Here is an 18055-nt window from a genome sequence, read left to right as displayed (position 1 = left end):
GAACATAGAAAAACAGTGCATTGTGGGTCTGATTCTTTACTGCACACAAAAGTAACGCAATGTGCGTTTTTCTAAAAAACGCACGTAAATCGGACATACGTACGTCCATATTCAAGTACAATACAAGCAGAACTGAAGAAACGCCTCTTGTTCAATACAGGTGTAGGTATGCGCTTCATATAGAGCACTTGCCGTATTGGGGAAGGCCCTTCATGAGAGGTCTCCTGGAACACTTGGGCTTAGGCCTCGTAGGGTCCTAGCCCTATACCAGAAACCTACTGCTCGCATTCAAATTAATGGCAATCTGTTGGAACCGGTAGAAACAGACAATGGTACCAGGCAGGGGTGTCCACAGTCCCCTCTTATATTTGTTTTATTTATGGAGGCTTTAGCCCGAGCCATTAGGGCCAGCCTGGATATTTCTGGAATCTCTGTGGGTGACGTGGAACACAAATTTGCATTATTTGCAGATGACCTTCTGTCAGTAGTCCCCAACCCAGTAGTCTCTCTCCCTAATTTAGATAATGAGTTCCAGCACTTTGGATCCTTATCCAATTTTAAAATTAACTACACTAAGTCAGTAGCTCTTAACCTCACTGCTCCTGCCCCCATGGTGGAGGCATGCTTCCCCGTTTGTATGGCACGCTTCCCAACTTGGTTACCTGGGTGTGTTGCTCTCAAATGATCTCTCCCACCCTGTTTGATATCAACTTTAAGCCACTTCTGGGTCATCCCCGGGCTGACTGGAGAGAGAGGCGAATTTCTCGTGGATAGGAAGGATTAATATTATTAAAGTCAATGTATTACCCCAAATCCTCTACATCTTGCAGACACTCCCAATCCATGTCCCAGATGCCTTGTTCCACGACTTACAACACCAGATACATCATTTTGTATGGCGTGGGAGATGCCCTAGGTTTAAACATAAAGTCTTATACAGACGTAGACACCTGGGGGGCCTCCAGCTTTCCCACTTTCCTTCCTATTATAATGCTGTGATATTGAGTAAGATTGTGGAGTGCAGAAACCCGACAGTTGACAGACAATGGGTAAAGATTGAAACATCCTCTCTCCCTCCTCCCAGCACTACACTCCCCTGGCTATCTAGATCACCCACGGTTTCACACCCCACTATAGGCCCTACTATATTGAGATGAACTAAACTTAGATCTCTCACCTATGTCTCTTTCCCAATCATTAACCCCCCTGTTTCATAATCTGGCATTTCCGCCGGGTTCCAAGCCGGCGGCATTTAAACTCTGGGTGCGGGCAGGGACTAATCGAGTCGGCCAACTGGTGGGTGCGGCTGGCGTACATTCCCTTTGCAGAAGTTCAGTCTAAATGGGAGCTACCCGATGCTGAAATTTGGAGGTAACTTCAAATTAAACATCTATTGACACCGGGTCTCCCTAGACAGCACACCACTAGGACGCTTACAGAATTTGAGACTTTATGCTGTATGCCACGTTGTCCAACCAATTTGCTCTCTATTATCTACAAGATCCTAGTAGAACATTTGTTCAGCTCCCTGCCAAGGTTTACTGGTGAGTGGGAAACTGACCTAGGAGCTGAGATTCGCGACTCTTGACTGGGCAAAAATATTTCAAATGGCGCATGCGTGCTCACCCAGTGTTTCGATCTTAGAAACCCACTATAACGTTCTCACGAGGTGGCACAGATGCCCTACACACCTGGCTAGGATTTATCGAGGGGTTTTTGAGTTCCTGTTAGGCTCCGGCTCCCCGCTACATATTTGATGGGACTGCCCTGTACTGAAGCCTTTCTGGTGTCAAGTGATAACTCTCAAAAAAGGTTAAGCAGGCAGATCTCTGACTCCCCTTCATTTCGGCTCCTTAACAAAACAGACATGTTTCTATCATCCTTCAAAAAAATCCCTACTGAAATACCTTATGTCAGTAGCAAAGGCAGCTGTACGATGGAGACAAACCTCCCATCCCACAGTCCGAGATTGGTTTAAGAGACTGGAGTTCTATAGGTCTATGGACGAGATGCTTCTCTCAGCGGCAGACTTATTTGAAATGTACTACGCTATCTGGGGCCCTTGGTTACAATTCACAGATTCAGCTGAATCCTCCACCTTGTCATTCGCAATATCCCCCTAACATTGAGTATATAGAATGTTGGTTTCTTTAGAGCTCAGAGGTTTTTCTAACATGTCAGTAGCCCCTTGAATATCAATCCACTGAGTTTGGAAATATAAATGTACCTGAATGCTTAGTATTTCCTCTGCTTTTGTGAAGTCTTATATGTCTGTATTTCAAAAACCCAATAAAAATATATTTCGGGGCAAAAAAAAGTGTTTTTATTTTTCTTCTCATATTTATTCCCATGAAATACATATATGAGGATGTTATTAATGCCTTCTGTACATAATATGCATTTTTACAGTTGTCCTTAATTGCAAGCACATGTTCTAGCATGTCTACGTGACCGTCATCCCTATCACTTGTTACTTACACCAGACTTGAAGCTGGTGCAAGTGATTTGGCTAAAAAAAAATCATATACCTTAGAGATGCCCAAAGCTTGAATCAGACAGTTGCGCATGCGCTCAATCTTGGCACGCCCTTACGGTACACTGCACACACCCCTTCTCTCCCCCTTTCCGCCCATCAAATCATAGCCGGTCGGAAGTGTCATTTGCGTTCGAAGATAAATAGGACGTACGTGCAGTGACTGGCATATCGTCATTTTCTGAGCATGCGCACTGCAATTTTATGCAAAATGCGGCACGTAATGGCATTTACGTTCCTTATTGAATGAGGCCCTGTATGCAGATATGTTTGCCCTGTTTGAGAATTACCCCTTATTGCGCTCTATGTTCTCTCCTGAATGCCGCCATCCTGCATCACAGCTCCCCTGCCCCTTCAAGCTCTCGAGAGCCAGCCAAGCTGAAGGTTGGACGCTGTTTGTGAGTGAGGATAGTGGAATATGTGGATTCCCTATATTTGCATACAGGAAGCTATGTTTTTCTATGTTCTCTTCCAAGCAGAAGGATAGACTACTTATTCTTTCCTACACACAATAAACAGCCTCAAAGGGCACATAAGTTGGCCACCCAGTGCCATGTTTAAAGTAGGTCGGAGGGAGGCAGTATGCGCACCATCAGTCATAAGGACATATGTATTCCCCTTTGCTTTATCAAAGAAAGGACTTTTCAGATGCTCAGCTCCCAGCATAGGAAGAAGGGGGTAGGATAGCTATTGAAAGGAAAGAGTGGGCGAGTAGGGAGACACAATTTTTACTCCCAATCTATCCCCATGTTTCTAATGTAAATTGTGCATGAGATTATAGTTTAACTAATGTGTCTTGAGTTACGGACGAGTTGCTGTGGAAGCAGAAAAGCACTGCAGCCGGCCACAATGAGCTGCATGCGAGCTTCCAATAGGACAGTTCCCCTCGCATTGTGGCTGAAGCGCACAAATCGTCCCTAGAAGGGAGATTGGAGCCACTGTTCAAGGCAGAGTGAGCTCTTGAAAGCCTTAGGACAGGGTCTGGAAGGAAGTTCACATCATTTAAAAAAAATTTCGGGCTGGTGCCTAGCAGTGTTTTTGTTTTTGTTTGTTTTTTATTTTCTTCCGCCTTTTAAATTATTACAAATGTGAATAAAAGCTGTGACCTTTTTCACCACACAAAAGTTTCTTTCTGTTTGTTTCGGAGGGGGTGGAGGATGGACCTCAGCCTTCCATTGACCTTCCCATCTCCCATGTGAACGTAAAAACCGCACGCTTGCTCTCTACTGCACCCTAACCGCTCTGTCCCAGCCGTAACAAGTGACCATGGAGGGATCCTCCCACCCAAGATCCTCCACCACAGCCTCAGGCCTCCTTCCCACCATTCTGTCTGGAGACCGCATGGGGATCCAACATGTTGAGACCTGCGGCCCTGCATTCTATATGACAACTTGAGGGACACTTCAGACATCGTTCACATTGAGACATCTCTGGGCACATTATCTTTAAACCCAAACAGTACACAGGTTTCAGGAGTCCACGGGCCTAAAAGTGACGACTGGCCGACAGGCTATTACAGAAGCTGGTATAACTCCTTTCTCATGGTCATACTGCTCAGGTACCTTTCTTCTGGTAGATATTATCGCTCCTCTCCCAAGGCTCCTAAGTGGCGTCTAGATGTCTCTTAGTCCTTCTTATACATTTGGTGGTCATATCCAAAACACTATCGGAAGGTGTAAAAGATCTACTATACAAAATTCTACCAATGTCCACTTCCCCTCTCCCCCAGGACAACTAGGCATCAAACTTAGCTCACACAGCCTATGAGTTCTGCTGTCACGGCTAATTAGAGGCTGATTGGAAGTCGCCAGTGACCTCGCCCATTACAACAGTGAATATTTGGTGAATATATGGCAAGAACCCACACTGTAATGAATAGAACTTTGTAAAGGATTAAACTAATGGCAACAGAGAATTGGGAATGCCGCTGATTACATGACTGCTCATGTAAATACGCCATTGTGACAAAATAATCGCAAACACCGATCTTCCCAAACTCTGACCATTTTCGTGTAAGCCAAGCCCCCATTGAGATCCTTAATTCTGGACAGTTGGGAGATATGCAATCAGACGTTGCCATTATGGGTATATTTAGCACTACACTAATCCAAGATGACATCTGATTGGTTGCACTGGGTCACAGAACACTTGTGCTACATAAACTATGTAATTAATTAAGCTTCATGGTCTATGTGTTTGTGTATCACGTGTTTCCTGTTTTACAGAGCCAGGTTCTGCATAAGACTAAAACTTATATCCAGGAACTGGAAAACACTCTGGACTCCCTGCTAAAAATGAAAGGTGGGAGCGTCTGTAACGTGATTCAAAAAACATTTTATTTGTAGTTTATGTTAATATTCTATCTTCCTTATCCTTGAAGGGAAAAAAATATTGCAGTCTGTCCTGTGAAGCTTTAGGGGCCTGATTCATTAAGGATCTTAACTTAAGAAACGTCTTATTTTAGTCTCCTGGACAAAACCATGTTACAATGCAAGGGGTGCAAATTAGTATTCTGTTTTGCACATAAGTTAAATACTGACTGTTTTTTTCATGTAGCACACAAATACTTGATAGCTTATTTGTACACTGAAATTTAAAGTTGATAATTGTGTGCTACATGACAAAACAGTCAGTATTTAACTTATGTGCAAAACAGAATACTAATTTGCACCCCTTGCATTGTAACATGGTTTTGTCCAGGAGACTAAAATAAGACGTTTCTTAAGTTAAGATCCTTAATGAATCAGGCCCCAAGTCATGACCAGCTATTATCTTCTTTAAAGTTTTGTTGACCTGAAATCCCATCCTGCAGGGATTCATTATGAGAAGACTTGTTTTAGTCTCCAGTGTAAAATAATAAATCTAATGCCTTCATGGTTAGTATACCTTCCAATATTTTAAAAAAAGCAAAATTGAGACATAAGCCCCGCCCACAATCTAGCCAAACCACGCCCCTGAGCTGCTCAACTCTGTTTGATTTAATTAACCACACTCACATGCTGGCAAAAGCTAGTTTGCAATAGCCAATGCCTCATCCAGGAATTGAGAATTTGAGGCACTATCGTGTGCACTTTGCAACGCTACGGAATATATTTGTGTGTCTGTGTAATGTACCTTAATTACTATGTCTCCTCTCCTTTGACAAAACATGTTCTTACTCCCACTTTCTTGTTCCGCCTCTTCCGCTGACACTCAAAGGTGTCAGTCACGCAAGTTCTCTTGTGTCCTCAACCAATCAGAAGCATGTGCTCTTCTTCCTAATTGTAAGCTATTAAAAACTGTCACAAATATGTATAACTGGTGCTGATTCTGTGTCCTGTAAACTCAAATAAATGCAGAATCAAAATAGATTCCAAAGGGTAGAGTCAAACCTGAATCTGAACCACACTGTCCCCTCTTTATACCACCAGCGTACAAAACAGGTGAAAACTGGCATTATCGAGAGAGTGGTTAAATATAAAGGGTAATCTGTAATAGAATTAATGCATTTTAATATACTTCTATGCCAATCATACATCTGGTGGTAAGTGAGGGTGGTGTTACAATGGAGTAGTGCTATAAATAAGTAGGGATGTGCACCGGCCACTTTTGGTGTCTCGTGTCTCGTGTTTTGTGTTTTGGATTCGGTTTTGCTTGAGGTTTTGGGTTCGGATTTGTTTCGCAAAACACCTGACGAAAGGTTTTGGTTCGGATTTAAGGTTTTGGATTCGGATTTATTTTGAAAAAAACATAAAAAGTGCTAAAAACCAGTTTTGTGGGGTTTTTTTCACTCCTACGCTATTATTAACCTCAATAACATTCAATAACAATCATTTCCACTAATTTCCAGTCTATTCTGAACAGCTCACAATATTGTTTTTAGGCCAAAAGGTTGCACCGAGGTAGCTTGAGCACATAATGCCAAAAAAAAGAGGTACAAGATGGAATTGTTCTGGGCCCTCCCTCCCACCCCTCGCGAGATTCGACGCGAGACTTGGATGTCAGAGCCTCGTTTTCATTTTTTTGCCCGCCGGAAATATCCGAACAGTGCTCGGATCTCGTTCGGATCCGCACTGTTCGGGTGGGCTCGGATTAGCGGAATCCGAGCCCGCTCATCTCTATAAATAAGGGTATTGTAAAAATGATATTTTTACAATTGAATCAGAAAATGTTACTTTGTTATGACAGAAAACTATCTTTTGTCTCGACTGTTTCATTGGAACAATGAGAAAACAGAAACGTTAAGGAAATCTTTACGCTACTGTTTAGTGACTGAGGAGTGCACTGCAGAATTGTATCCCTCTCTCTAAACTGTTTGTGTAGATAGACGCACTACCTTCTACTTTGGAACGTGCAAATAGCGAGAATAGACTTCTGGGTAATGGCAGTTCTTTGAGCTAGTGCTTTACCTACTGGCTTTATAGAGCATGACAGGAAAGCCTAATCAGAATTTCCACCCTGTCTGTGTTGTCCACGTTAGGGCTCATCAGTGCAGGGTGGGATTTTCTTCTCTGCGTATTAAGCGATCTAGAGGAGGCCTCATGAAAAACGTGAGAAGAGTTAGGGTGATATTAAGCTACTCCCTAGGAACAATAAGTAACTAACTAATCCTGTTCAGGAGAATAGACTTCTGTGGATTTAAATTTAAATAGCAGACCTATTTTCAGGACTGCTGGAAAGATAGATTAAAGTAAAATACAGTAAATGACAACTTTTCTTTATTGTGCTGATAACAGGTAATTTTCAGATTGAGGACAGTGGCGCCTGCAGTCTGGAGGATGTCAAGGAGGAATATATGCAGACGTGTTATAGTATTGACCAAGGGTAGGTGAAATGGTTAAAGTAGGATCTCGGTAAACGTTTGCAGCACATAAACTATTATTTTTACCCAAAGATTTATTTTATGTGGCTTTGTTAACTTAATAGTAGTTTTAAATGGCGCTTTGTTCAGTATTAAATTACAAACTTATGTTTTTTTATTATGAACCCTGTTCTAAGTTTTATGTGATAAATGTGTATGAGAAAGGTAAATAAGTTTGCTGTATAGAGAGGTACATTTGACCCCATAATTTACTTGCATTAGTGTGTCCGGAGCCTCAAAACACTGCTCTGTGCTGTTGGAGGACCCTGCCATTCCCACTTTCTAATTCCCAGCCTCTGGCCTCCAGCTCGCCTCCATTCTCCTCTTCATATCAGGACACTGACCCTGTCACATAACGCTCACTAATCATATAAGTGAACAGGTCTGTGCTCTCTGCAAGGTCAGCACAATCATAAGCTGAAATACTCTGTGCCGATGTGAATATCCGCATGATCTGACCATGTTGTGTACATTCCACTGATCTGCTGGGTCCATCCCCACCCACTTCACAACTGAGGACATCTCAGACCTGCAGGAGATGAACATTGCATACAACAAAGTGTGCAGACCCTAGTTAGACACATTTTAATTAGAACAATAAGGGTGATTTATGGACCACAAAAGCAGAGCATATGTTCTTTTGTGAGGTTATCGCACACGTTTTGTGGGTCAAGAGGGCAAGGTCTACTGGGGTGCACAAGGTTATGGGAGGAGCTGGTCAAATTTGGGGGTCTCCTTGCTGAGTATAGACTAGGCACAGGAGTGCGTCCATCTTCATCATCATCATCATTTATTTATATAGCGCCACTAATTTCGCAGCGCTGTACAGAGAACTCATTCACATCAGTCCCTGCCCCATTGGAGCTTACAGTCTAAATTTCCTACTATAGACACACACTCACACACACACTCACACACAGACAGACAGACAGACAGAGAGGGAGAGACTAGGGTCAATTTTTGATTGCTGCCAATTAACCTACCAGTATATTTTTTGGAGCATCTTTGCACCAACATGCAAAAAGAATTTTCATTTTGCGTGATAAGATTATTTAAATGAGAAAAAATGGGGATGGAATGAGCACATTTATGAGGGAGATTATTGTAGGCCATTATCTCACCGCAGAAAGACTGAAAATTTCAGCTTCCGAAATCAGGTACTTTTAATGAGATGTATTTTGCACCGTTCCTTTTCCAATTTTGCGGGAAAGCTCATTTCTAGTTGCACTTCAAGCATTGAAATGAAAAAACGTCAACCACACAAAACTGACATATTTAAAAAATACAGTCCTTACTTCCCCTCACTGTCATGACCAAGCGACCGATTCAACAATGGCATTTTCAAGTATATCCACAAAGCTAGACGCAGATTCATTTTTCAGGGCTGACTTCTTGAAATTAGCTGGCTGGACAAGTAGGTAAAACACTTTATGCTATTTGTAAATGACCCTCAGTATGTTTTTTGGGGGGTATAATTCTTAAGCTCATTAACAATGAAGTATATTGCACTGCGATCCCATCACAGCAAATGCCTGTGTTTCTAAAGTAAGATCGTTTTATCTTTATTATTGTAGCTATATAGTTTCAGGCTTTCCAGTTGTTGGGTAAATTAGCACAACAATAGAAGCAGCTCACCTTGACACACTGCTCTTTTATGTGTTTAATTACTGTACATTGAATACAAACACTCTCATAAAGACGGACGGGGTGTCCAAAATACCTTCTCTTCCTGTCGCTGTCTTAAGTTAGTGAGAGCACAATACTGGGGCCAGTGTGGGTAAACGACAGCTCATTTTGAAAAGTAATTTTATATATTTTAGGTCTAGTCATTCAAATTGCAAAACCTATGCCTTATGTTGAAAACCTTGAGCTAATAATTCTATATAATAGATCCCATACCTGGATAAAATACAGATATTAGCGGTTTTAAAATAATTATTACAATAAAGTCAGTGATACACTCATTTGTTACAAATGCATTGTTGAATGCAAAGTTGCAGAAATGTTATTAAACAGGGGAACGCGCATTTAGGGCAGGCTTACAAATGGGTTTACATGCTCTTAATATAAGGTGACCAGATTATTTTATTAATCAGGAATGCCTATAAGGTTGTACTGATAACTTAATTACTAATCATCACCTTTTCCTACATGTCCTTTATGTGTGTGTTTTTAATAAGCTCCCCTAGTAATAAGGTGATCTAGAAAGCTTATGTTATTGTTGGTGCTGGAATGAATTTGGTCAGTATCTGAGGAAACCAGTTTTGTGAAATAATCAAGATAGTCTTAAAAAACATCTTGGCAACATGAGGGCACACTCTTTCTGGAATTCCACAGTAAGTACAGTCCTTGATTATGAATATGTAGAAGGCCACGGTAAATCAGAGATAGGCTTCCTAATATAATAATCATGTAATATTGTATAAGTTGCTGTGATGACAGGAATTGACTCCATTAACATGCTTGTTTTTTTTTTTTTTACCTGGTTTATATATAATCTTTGAAATTAATTCTGTGCTGAGAACATGTAGCCTGTCTTCCATAATTGACATTTTACTACTAGGGGTGCTGTAGACAATACCGAGGTGAAGTCTGAGATGGAGCCCATGGTCTGGTACCTACCGCCAGATTTTAAACTGGACCTGGATCAAGTCGTAGAGGAATTACAGATTAACGATCTTCAGTCCCCCGAGCCTTTATCCTCGCCAGATCTTGTGGAATTTGAACGGTAAATAGGATCTGCCGATCATAGATGCCAGGAAATTGTGAGTGATGTTGTCCATGGTCCATCCTGTGCTCACTATTAAGTGTGTGTTTTTTATGGCCATGGCATAAACGGATCGATGATTGGCTTACATGTATCCTGCCACAACTTTTACTAAATACATTGCTTTTTTCTTTCCTTTCATTGGGTGACACTGCGACAATGGGGTATAGTAGGTGGACTTGGTGCTAAGGCCCTTTAAATTTTAAACTGTTGAAGGCAAGCTCCTTCCCTACTATGCTCCCCCTATCTGGAGCCAGCCTCAGTTTTAGTTACTGCCCTTTGCATTAGGGTGTTTTTTTTTTATTTTGGGGCTATGGCTTGTTATGGTTTTTATTTTTAAACTGTTATTTATAATTTTATTTGTGTATGGATCAGGGATGCCCCCTGGGAAGTGATTAGCCTATCGGCTGCCCTCACTCTGCGTCCCTGATCTTCAGAGAGTATTCGTCGGGCATCCCTCTCCCCAGCTCCTGTGCCTCACATTACAGCAGTGCATGTGCGCTAATGAGATAGCCGCCGCACTGTGAAAACAGAGCTCCGGGAATTATTGCATCCCTAGCAATGAGCTGCTCGACGCTAAGAAACGAGCAGGGGACGGCTGCTGAAACAGATCCCCTTCAGGGGGAGAACAGCTTCAGCGGCAGGAGCCAGGTGGAACAGCTCGATGACTACCCTTCTCAGCTGTAACCCGCTCGCTGACCTCTCCCTAGCAATGGTCTTTTTCTTATGAAGAGAACAGCTTGGCATCGGGGAAGACCATGCGACCGGTCTCCTATACAGATAGAACGTCGCTAGAGGTCACAGTGCTGAAGTATCGCTGTTAGAGATTTTTTTATGCTGACAATCATCACCTGGAAGGGAAAGCGGGAAACGGCCATTTCATAGTAGGCTGTGCTAACGAGTCATGTCTTCCTCATCAGGCACATTGGGCTGGTTTTCCCTCACAGAAGCAGCCCTTGTCCCTATAGTAGCGATGACACAGTGTATGCCGCAGCTCTTCACAGATCTCTGCCCTCTCATTTGGTACCAACCTTAAAGTATGATGTATTTCAGATTAAGTGCCACCTGGTTCATACAGTGTAGTAGGCACTGTATTGTCTTGGAGTATCAAATGCACTGTAATCGGTATTGGGATAACCCAGTGTGTGACATACAAGTGTATATATTCCGCTGGAAAGTCTGTGCAACACTATACTTGTGCCAAATGTAATTTTAAATGATCAGGCAAGTGCTTCTGCAGCAGATCTCATTTATCAGCGTGAACCGCTTCTGCAGCCATAGTGACAGAGCATTGAGTAATGTTACGTGCACAGAGTATCAGAGAAGGATGAAGGGGGAGGGCCGTGTTTCTCCCCTACCCCCTTAGTTGTTTGTCGGACTTCCTTGGCGGAGATGCCATTTTTCCTGCACTCATGTTCTCTCTCTCTTGCTGTGCTCCTTCATCTGGTATTGTTTGCTCCCAAGATAGGCTGTACCGCTATACTTGGTTGCTTATTCACACTGTTCCACCTTGCTCAGCTTGAGTCAGAGCCGTAACTTAATAATTTTAGTGCCTGGGGTCAAGAAAGTCAAATTCCTCCTCAAGCCCTAATTTTAACCAAATGAACATCCGACAATCTAATGCTCGATGGATAACATCCACTATTTGTTTGACTTACATTGAGGCAGCTGGACTGGTGCTGGTTGCTCCTTCGACCAGTGTAATCTGTGCTTCCTGGGCGCCGCGTTATGGTACTTCGTCAGGCCAGTTGTTCTGGGCCGCTACATGGTCGCCTGTCCACACTTTTTCCAAATTCTACAATTTCCAGATCTTTGCATCTGAGGATGCTAGCTTTAGGTGCAAACTCTTTCACGCAGCTGTTTTAGAGCAATCCTTCCCTTAGGGGCAGGTGGGGAATGTCCCCATGGTCGCAGTGTTCCCCACAAGCAGGAAGAGAAAAGTGGATTTTCTACTCACCGTAAAACTCATTTCTGTGTCCATTACGGGATACTACGTTCCCTCCCCATGCTCAGACTGTTTGGTTGTTTGCTGTTTACGTTCTAGGTATTCTGTTACGCCTAGTTAGACTCTCTCTTCTGCCCTTTATTATAGGACTGAAGATGGCACCAGATAGGAGGGACGTAGTAGGAGTGGAGGAAAATGCAGTCCCATGGCTATGAGGAAGACATCGCGTTCCATGTCCGAAATGGAGTGCCAACTTCCAGTGATATAGGCGACAATCATCCCAGGAGTGGAGAACTGGGAGGCCGATTTTCCTCAGTCGATACATGATCCATCTTGGAGTATTGCCATTTCACACGGAGGCATTTGCTCAGTTGGTTTAGCGCTGGGGTCTTCCAAAGATATATCTCATTGCATTGTGTCTGAACTTCAAAGTTTCTCAATTCTGCACAAAGTCTAGAGACCCCAGGGAGAGTTACACATATGCCATCATGCAATGGAAGTTTCACCTGGTGCACTTGTTTGGTCCAATTTCCATGCCCCCGTGGGTGATAAAGAAGCTGAAAAGAGTACTGGTGGCTCTGGCTTGGCCGCGTAGGACATTGTACTCCGACATCCTAGGGATGGTGTCACGGGCACTAGGAGTTTTTACCCAGATATCACCAGATGATGGACTTACCAGAGCAGTATAGTTGGTAATATGGTACTCTGGTAGCGGGATGACCACGGAACAGGAGACAGCAGATGGTAAGAGAATGCTCGAGAAAAGTCTATGACTAGCAGCACTGGTAATAGGTAGATAACTGTACACGAGGAACTAGATGGACAAGGAAATGTGAGGGTAGTCAGTGGTCTGCGGATAGCAAGTTGTACCACTGCTATAGTGAGGAGGAATGTCCAGGAGTAACGAGGAGGTGGTGAGAGTCAGTGGTCTGCGTATAGCAAGTTATACCGCTGTCTAGGTGAAGGAATGGAATCCAGGTGAAGGTATCAGGGGAGTCAGTGGTCTGCGTTAGCAAGTTGTACCACTGCTATGTGAGAGGATACTTGAAACTGGTGTCACAGGGAACAGGAGACAGTGGTCTGCATCTAGCAAGTTGTACCACTGCAATATATATGTGAGGAGGAGCACGAGGAGATGAATGCAATGCAGAGTATACACGGGCACACAGAACTTGATCCCACGATGATATGCACAATATAATAATAACTGAGCAGCACTGCACAAATATACAGAGTCACAATAACTATCCAGGCAAATAGGAAACACAGTCAAATGATAGCAATAGTCTCAGTGGATAGGAACTCCGGAGGAGAACAAACTCAGTCCAGCTAGATATGCAATACACAAGCACAGTCAATGAGAAGTATGCATACCGCGGTTCAGGAGAGCAGGCTGTCAGAGAGACGTGCAGGGATACCTGAGCGGCTGAAGGCCGGCAGGAGGAGAGACCACTGGAAGATGGAAGCGATAACCAAGTTGGTGCAGCGCACGGTAGGTAGACCAGCAAGAACAAGGCAATACTCAGGAAGCAGTAGTAATATGGAACTGGACACCTGGAGAACACGGGAGAGTTGAGGCGGTCTGATAACCAGTAGCTGAGATGAAAGCAGCGAAGCGCTGACCCGATGAAGACAGGTGAGTTGAAATGAGCAGGAACACTGTAGAAGCACGGAGACAGCGGATAGGAATCAGCTGGCTGCAGACACGATGAACACTGGAGAGTTGAGGTGAGCAGGACTCTGTAGAAGCACGAAGGCAGCGGATAGGAATCAGCCGGTGCAGTCACGATGAACACAGGAGAGTTGAAGTGAGCAGGATACTGTAGAAGCACGGAGGCAGCGGATAGGAATCAGCTGGTGCAGTCACGATGAACACAGGAGAGTTGAAGTGAGCAGGATACTGTAGAAGCACGGAGGCAGCGGATAGGAATCAGCTGGTGCAGTCACGATGAACACAGGAGAGTTGAAGTGGTCTGGAAACCACAAACGAACAACAGGAATCAGCAGGAGCTGAATACACGAGGAAACACAGGAACACCTTCAGAGGCTCATGGGGAATGAGACTCCAAGATCAGGCAATGAGGTATAGACCACAGGTGCTTTAAATAGGGAGTGTTGCCTGATCAGCCAATTAACTAAAAGCAACGGGTACTAAAGGTTTGAAAGGGCTGCACATGCGCAGACCCTCAGGATGGTGGACGGCCACGGTTCCTAAACACACGAGAAGCGGCACTCACAGTCCGGTGAGTGACAGTACCCCCCCTTTTAAAGGTGGGCACAGAACACCTGGAACCGGGTTTGTCCGGATACTTGGAATAAAACTTCTTAAGAAGAGCTGGAACGTTAAGATCTTCAGCTTTGATCCATGAGCGCTCCTCAGGACCAAAGCCCTTCCAATGAACGAGGAAACGAAGAACTCCTCGCAAAATTTTTGCATCCAAAACGTGAGTAATCTCAAAGTCCTCCTCTTGATGAATTTGAACTGGCCGAGGTGCTGAAGGAGGGACCGAGAAACGGTTGATGATAAGAGGTTTGAGCAAAGACACATGGAAGGCATTGGAAATACGCAGGTTCTTAGGAAGTAGAAGTTTGAAACAAACTGGATTTATAACTTGAATGATCCTATACGGACCAATAAAACGAGGAGCGAACTTCATAGATGGAACCTTCAAACGGATATTTTTGGTTGATAACCAAACACGATCTCCGATTTTCAGTGGTGGAATAGCCCGTCTCCTTTTATCTGCAAAAGACTTATATCTGGCAGAAGTCTTCTTTAAACAGGTTTTGACCTGAGACCAAATATTTTTGAAGGTTTGGCAAACAGTCTCTACAGCAGGAACTTGGGTGGGAGGGAGGGCAGGAAATTCCGGAAAAGACGACTGGTGACCGTAAACCACAAAGAATGGAGTTTTAGAAGATGACTCATGGTACATGTTGTTATGAGCGAATTCAGCCCATGGAAGCAATTCTACCCAGTTGTCTTGGTTGGCTGACGAGAACATCCTTATAAAAGTCTCAAGATCTTGATTGACCCTTTCAGTTTGTCCGTTTGATTGAGGATGGTAGGAAGATGAGAGTGATAATCGTATGCCCAAGGTCTTACAGAGGGCCCGCCAGAATCTGGAAACGAATTGTACTCCTCTATCTGAAACAATCTCGGACAGACATCCATGAATACGAAAGATTTCTTTGATGAAATACTCAGCCAGAGTAGAAGAAGAAGGCAAACCAGTCAAGGGAAGAAATGCGCCATCTTCGAAAATCTGTCCACCACTACCCAAATAGTATTGCAGTTTTTACTAGGAGGAAGATCAGTAACAAAGTCCATACTAATATGGGTCCATGGCTTGGACGGAATGGGTAGTGGTTGAAGCAAACCCGCTGGGGTTCTGCGGGGAGTCTTGAACTGGGAACACAATTCACATGCGGCTACAAAATCTTTGACATCTCTCCTCATAGAAGGCCACCAGTAACTTCGAGAGAGAATTTCAAAGGTCTTGCGTTCACTAGAGTGTCCAGAAAAACGAGAAGAGTGGAACCACGAAAGGATTTTCTTCCTAAGAGCAGGAGGCACGAGGGTTTTCCCAAATGGTAGCACCTTAGTGGAAGAAGCAGCCAGAGAAACACATTTGGGGTCTAATATAGAGTGGTTGGGACCCTCTTCAACGTCTGAGGACGTCACAAAGGCTCGAGATAGAGCGTCTGCTTTTTTATTCTTAGCAGCTGGTTTGAAGGTTTTGATTAACTCAAAACGAGAAAAGAAAAGAGACCATCTTGCTTGACGAGGATTCAAACATTGAGCAGACTGTAGATATGACAAATTCTTATGATCAGTAAAAATTGTCACAGGATGACGAGCTCCCTCCAACAAGTATCTCCACTCCTCTAATGCTACTTTAATAGCCAGCAACTCCTTGTCCCCGATGGTGTAATTCTTCTCCGCAGGCAGAAGACCCCGAGAGTAAAAGGCACAAGGATGGAATTTTTGTTGCTCCGATCTTTGGGAGAGAATGGCTCCTAAACCAACATTAGAGGCATCTACCTCTAGGAAGAAGCGAAGCGTCACATCAGGCTGTCGAAGAATGGGAGCAGAGGAGAAGGACTCTAAGAAACTGAAAGGCTTGAAGAGCCTCAGATGACCATTGCTTAGTATTGGCCCCTTTACGAGTTAGGGCCACAATAGGAGATGCAATCGATAAGAAATCTTGAATGAAGCGTCTATAGTAATTGGCAAAACCTAAAAAACGCTGAATTGCACGAAGAGTAGTTGGCTGAGGCCAATGTAACACAGCATTCACCTATTCTGGATCCATCTGCAGACCAACTCCGGAGACAATATATCCCAAAAATGGAACCTGGGGCAACTCGAATGAACATTTTTCTAATTTGCAGAATAATGAATTTCTCCGGAGTATGGAAAGAACTTCTGCCACATGTTGGTGATGAGAAGGCAGGTCCTGTGAAAATATCAATATGTCGTCCAGATAGACGACGACACAAACATATAACAAGTCCCGGAAGATCTCATTAATGAAGCCCTGGAAAACAGCGGGGGCATTAAATAACCAGAAGGGCATTACTAAGTATTCATAATGCCCATCTCTGGTGTTGAAAGCAGTCTTCCATTCGTCACCGGACCTGATTCTAATTAAATTGTAGGCACCACGAAGATCCAACTTGGTAAAGATCCGAGCTCCCTTAATACGATCAAATAACTCAGTGATAAGTGGAATGGGATACCGATTTTTGATAGTAATGGCATTAAGTCCACGAAAATCTATGCAGGGGCGTAGTGATCCATCCTTCTTTTTTACAAAGAAAAACCCGGCTCCAGCGGGAGAAGTAGAAGGTCGAATAAATCCTCGCTGGAGATTCTCTTGGATGTATTCAGATGTAGCTTGAGTTTCAGGTAACGAAAGTGGATACACACGACCCCTGGGAGGAGTCTTGCCAGGTAGAAGATCAATCGGACAATCCCACGAACGATGAGGAGGAAGACGTTCAGACTGAGTTTTATCAAATACATCGGCAAACGAAGCGTACTGAGGAGGAAGTCCCGGTGAGGAAGGTGAAATGGAGGATTGCTGTATTTTAAGAGGAACGACTTGAGAAAGACAACGATGATGACATTCAGCTCCCCAAGACGTAACTTGAGGAGTGCGCCAGTCAATCTGGGGAGAGTGACATTGAAGCCATGGAAGGCCTAAAACAATCGGACTTGTAGTAACGGGAAGAATTAAAAATGAAATCTCTTCTTGGTGTAATACACCAATCTGAAGGGTTACTGGAGACGTACTCTGGGTGATGAGACCATTGATAATGCGTGATCCATCAATAGCAGTCACAGTAATAGGTGTCTTCAAGGTAATCACTGGTAGGGACCATTGATTCACGAGGGATTTAGAAATAAAGTTTCCCGCAGCTCCAGAGTCAATAAGTGCTTGGGACTTAAAGGATTTGGTACCAAAGGAAACTGTAACATCAAAAGCGCAGACTTTTAATTTCGTAGAACATGGAGAGGACTCCAGGGACCCTAACCTCACCTCTCCAGAACTGGTTATGGCCTGGCATTTCCCGATTTCTTAGGGCATGAACTGAGCATATGTGTGGAATCAGCACAATAGATACAAAGTCTATTCTTTACTCTTCGGTCCCTCTCCTCTGACGTTAATTTGGAGCGTCATATCTCCATGGGTATCACCGGAGATGAAGCTGGGCGAAGTTGAGGACTTGAGCGAAGAGGTGCTTTAACTGAAGTTGTTTTTTCAGACTCTCTTTCACTTAATCTCATGTCTACACGGTGGCAAAGAGAAATCAAATCTTCTAGAGAAGTAGGTAATTCTTGAGTAGTCAGTGCATCTTTAATTTTATCAGAAAGCCCCTGCCAGAAGGCAGCAATTAACGCTTCAGTGTTCCACTGAAGTTCAGAGGCTAATATCCTAAATTGAATGACGTACTGGCCTACTG

General features: G+C 43.6%; 1 protein-coding gene across 2 annotated transcripts in view; it reads left to right on the top strand.

Moving 5' to 3' along the window:
- The window catches only part of STRA8 (stimulated by retinoic acid 8), a 45817-nt gene that overhangs the window by 10281 nt on the left and 17481 nt on the right, over positions 1-18055 (top strand). For both annotated transcript variants that reach the window (XM_075210426.1, XM_075210427.1), the window contains exons 3-5: positions 4759-4834; positions 7249-7336; positions 9937-10101. In XM_075210426.1, the coding sequence (XP_075066527.1) occupies positions 4759-4834; positions 7249-7336; positions 9937-10101 (329 nt within the window). The remainder of the gene's footprint in view (positions 1-4758; positions 4835-7248; positions 7337-9936; positions 10102-18055) is intronic.

The sequence above is a fragment of the Mixophyes fleayi genome, chromosome 4 (genome assembly GCF_038048845.1).
Source record: "Mixophyes fleayi isolate aMixFle1 chromosome 4, aMixFle1.hap1, whole genome shotgun sequence".
NCBI classification, from domain to species: Eukaryota; Metazoa; Chordata; class Amphibia; order Anura; family Limnodynastidae; genus Mixophyes; species Mixophyes fleayi.
Note: the sequence above shows the minus strand (reverse complement) of the source record. Positions and strands in the feature narration are given on the sequence as shown.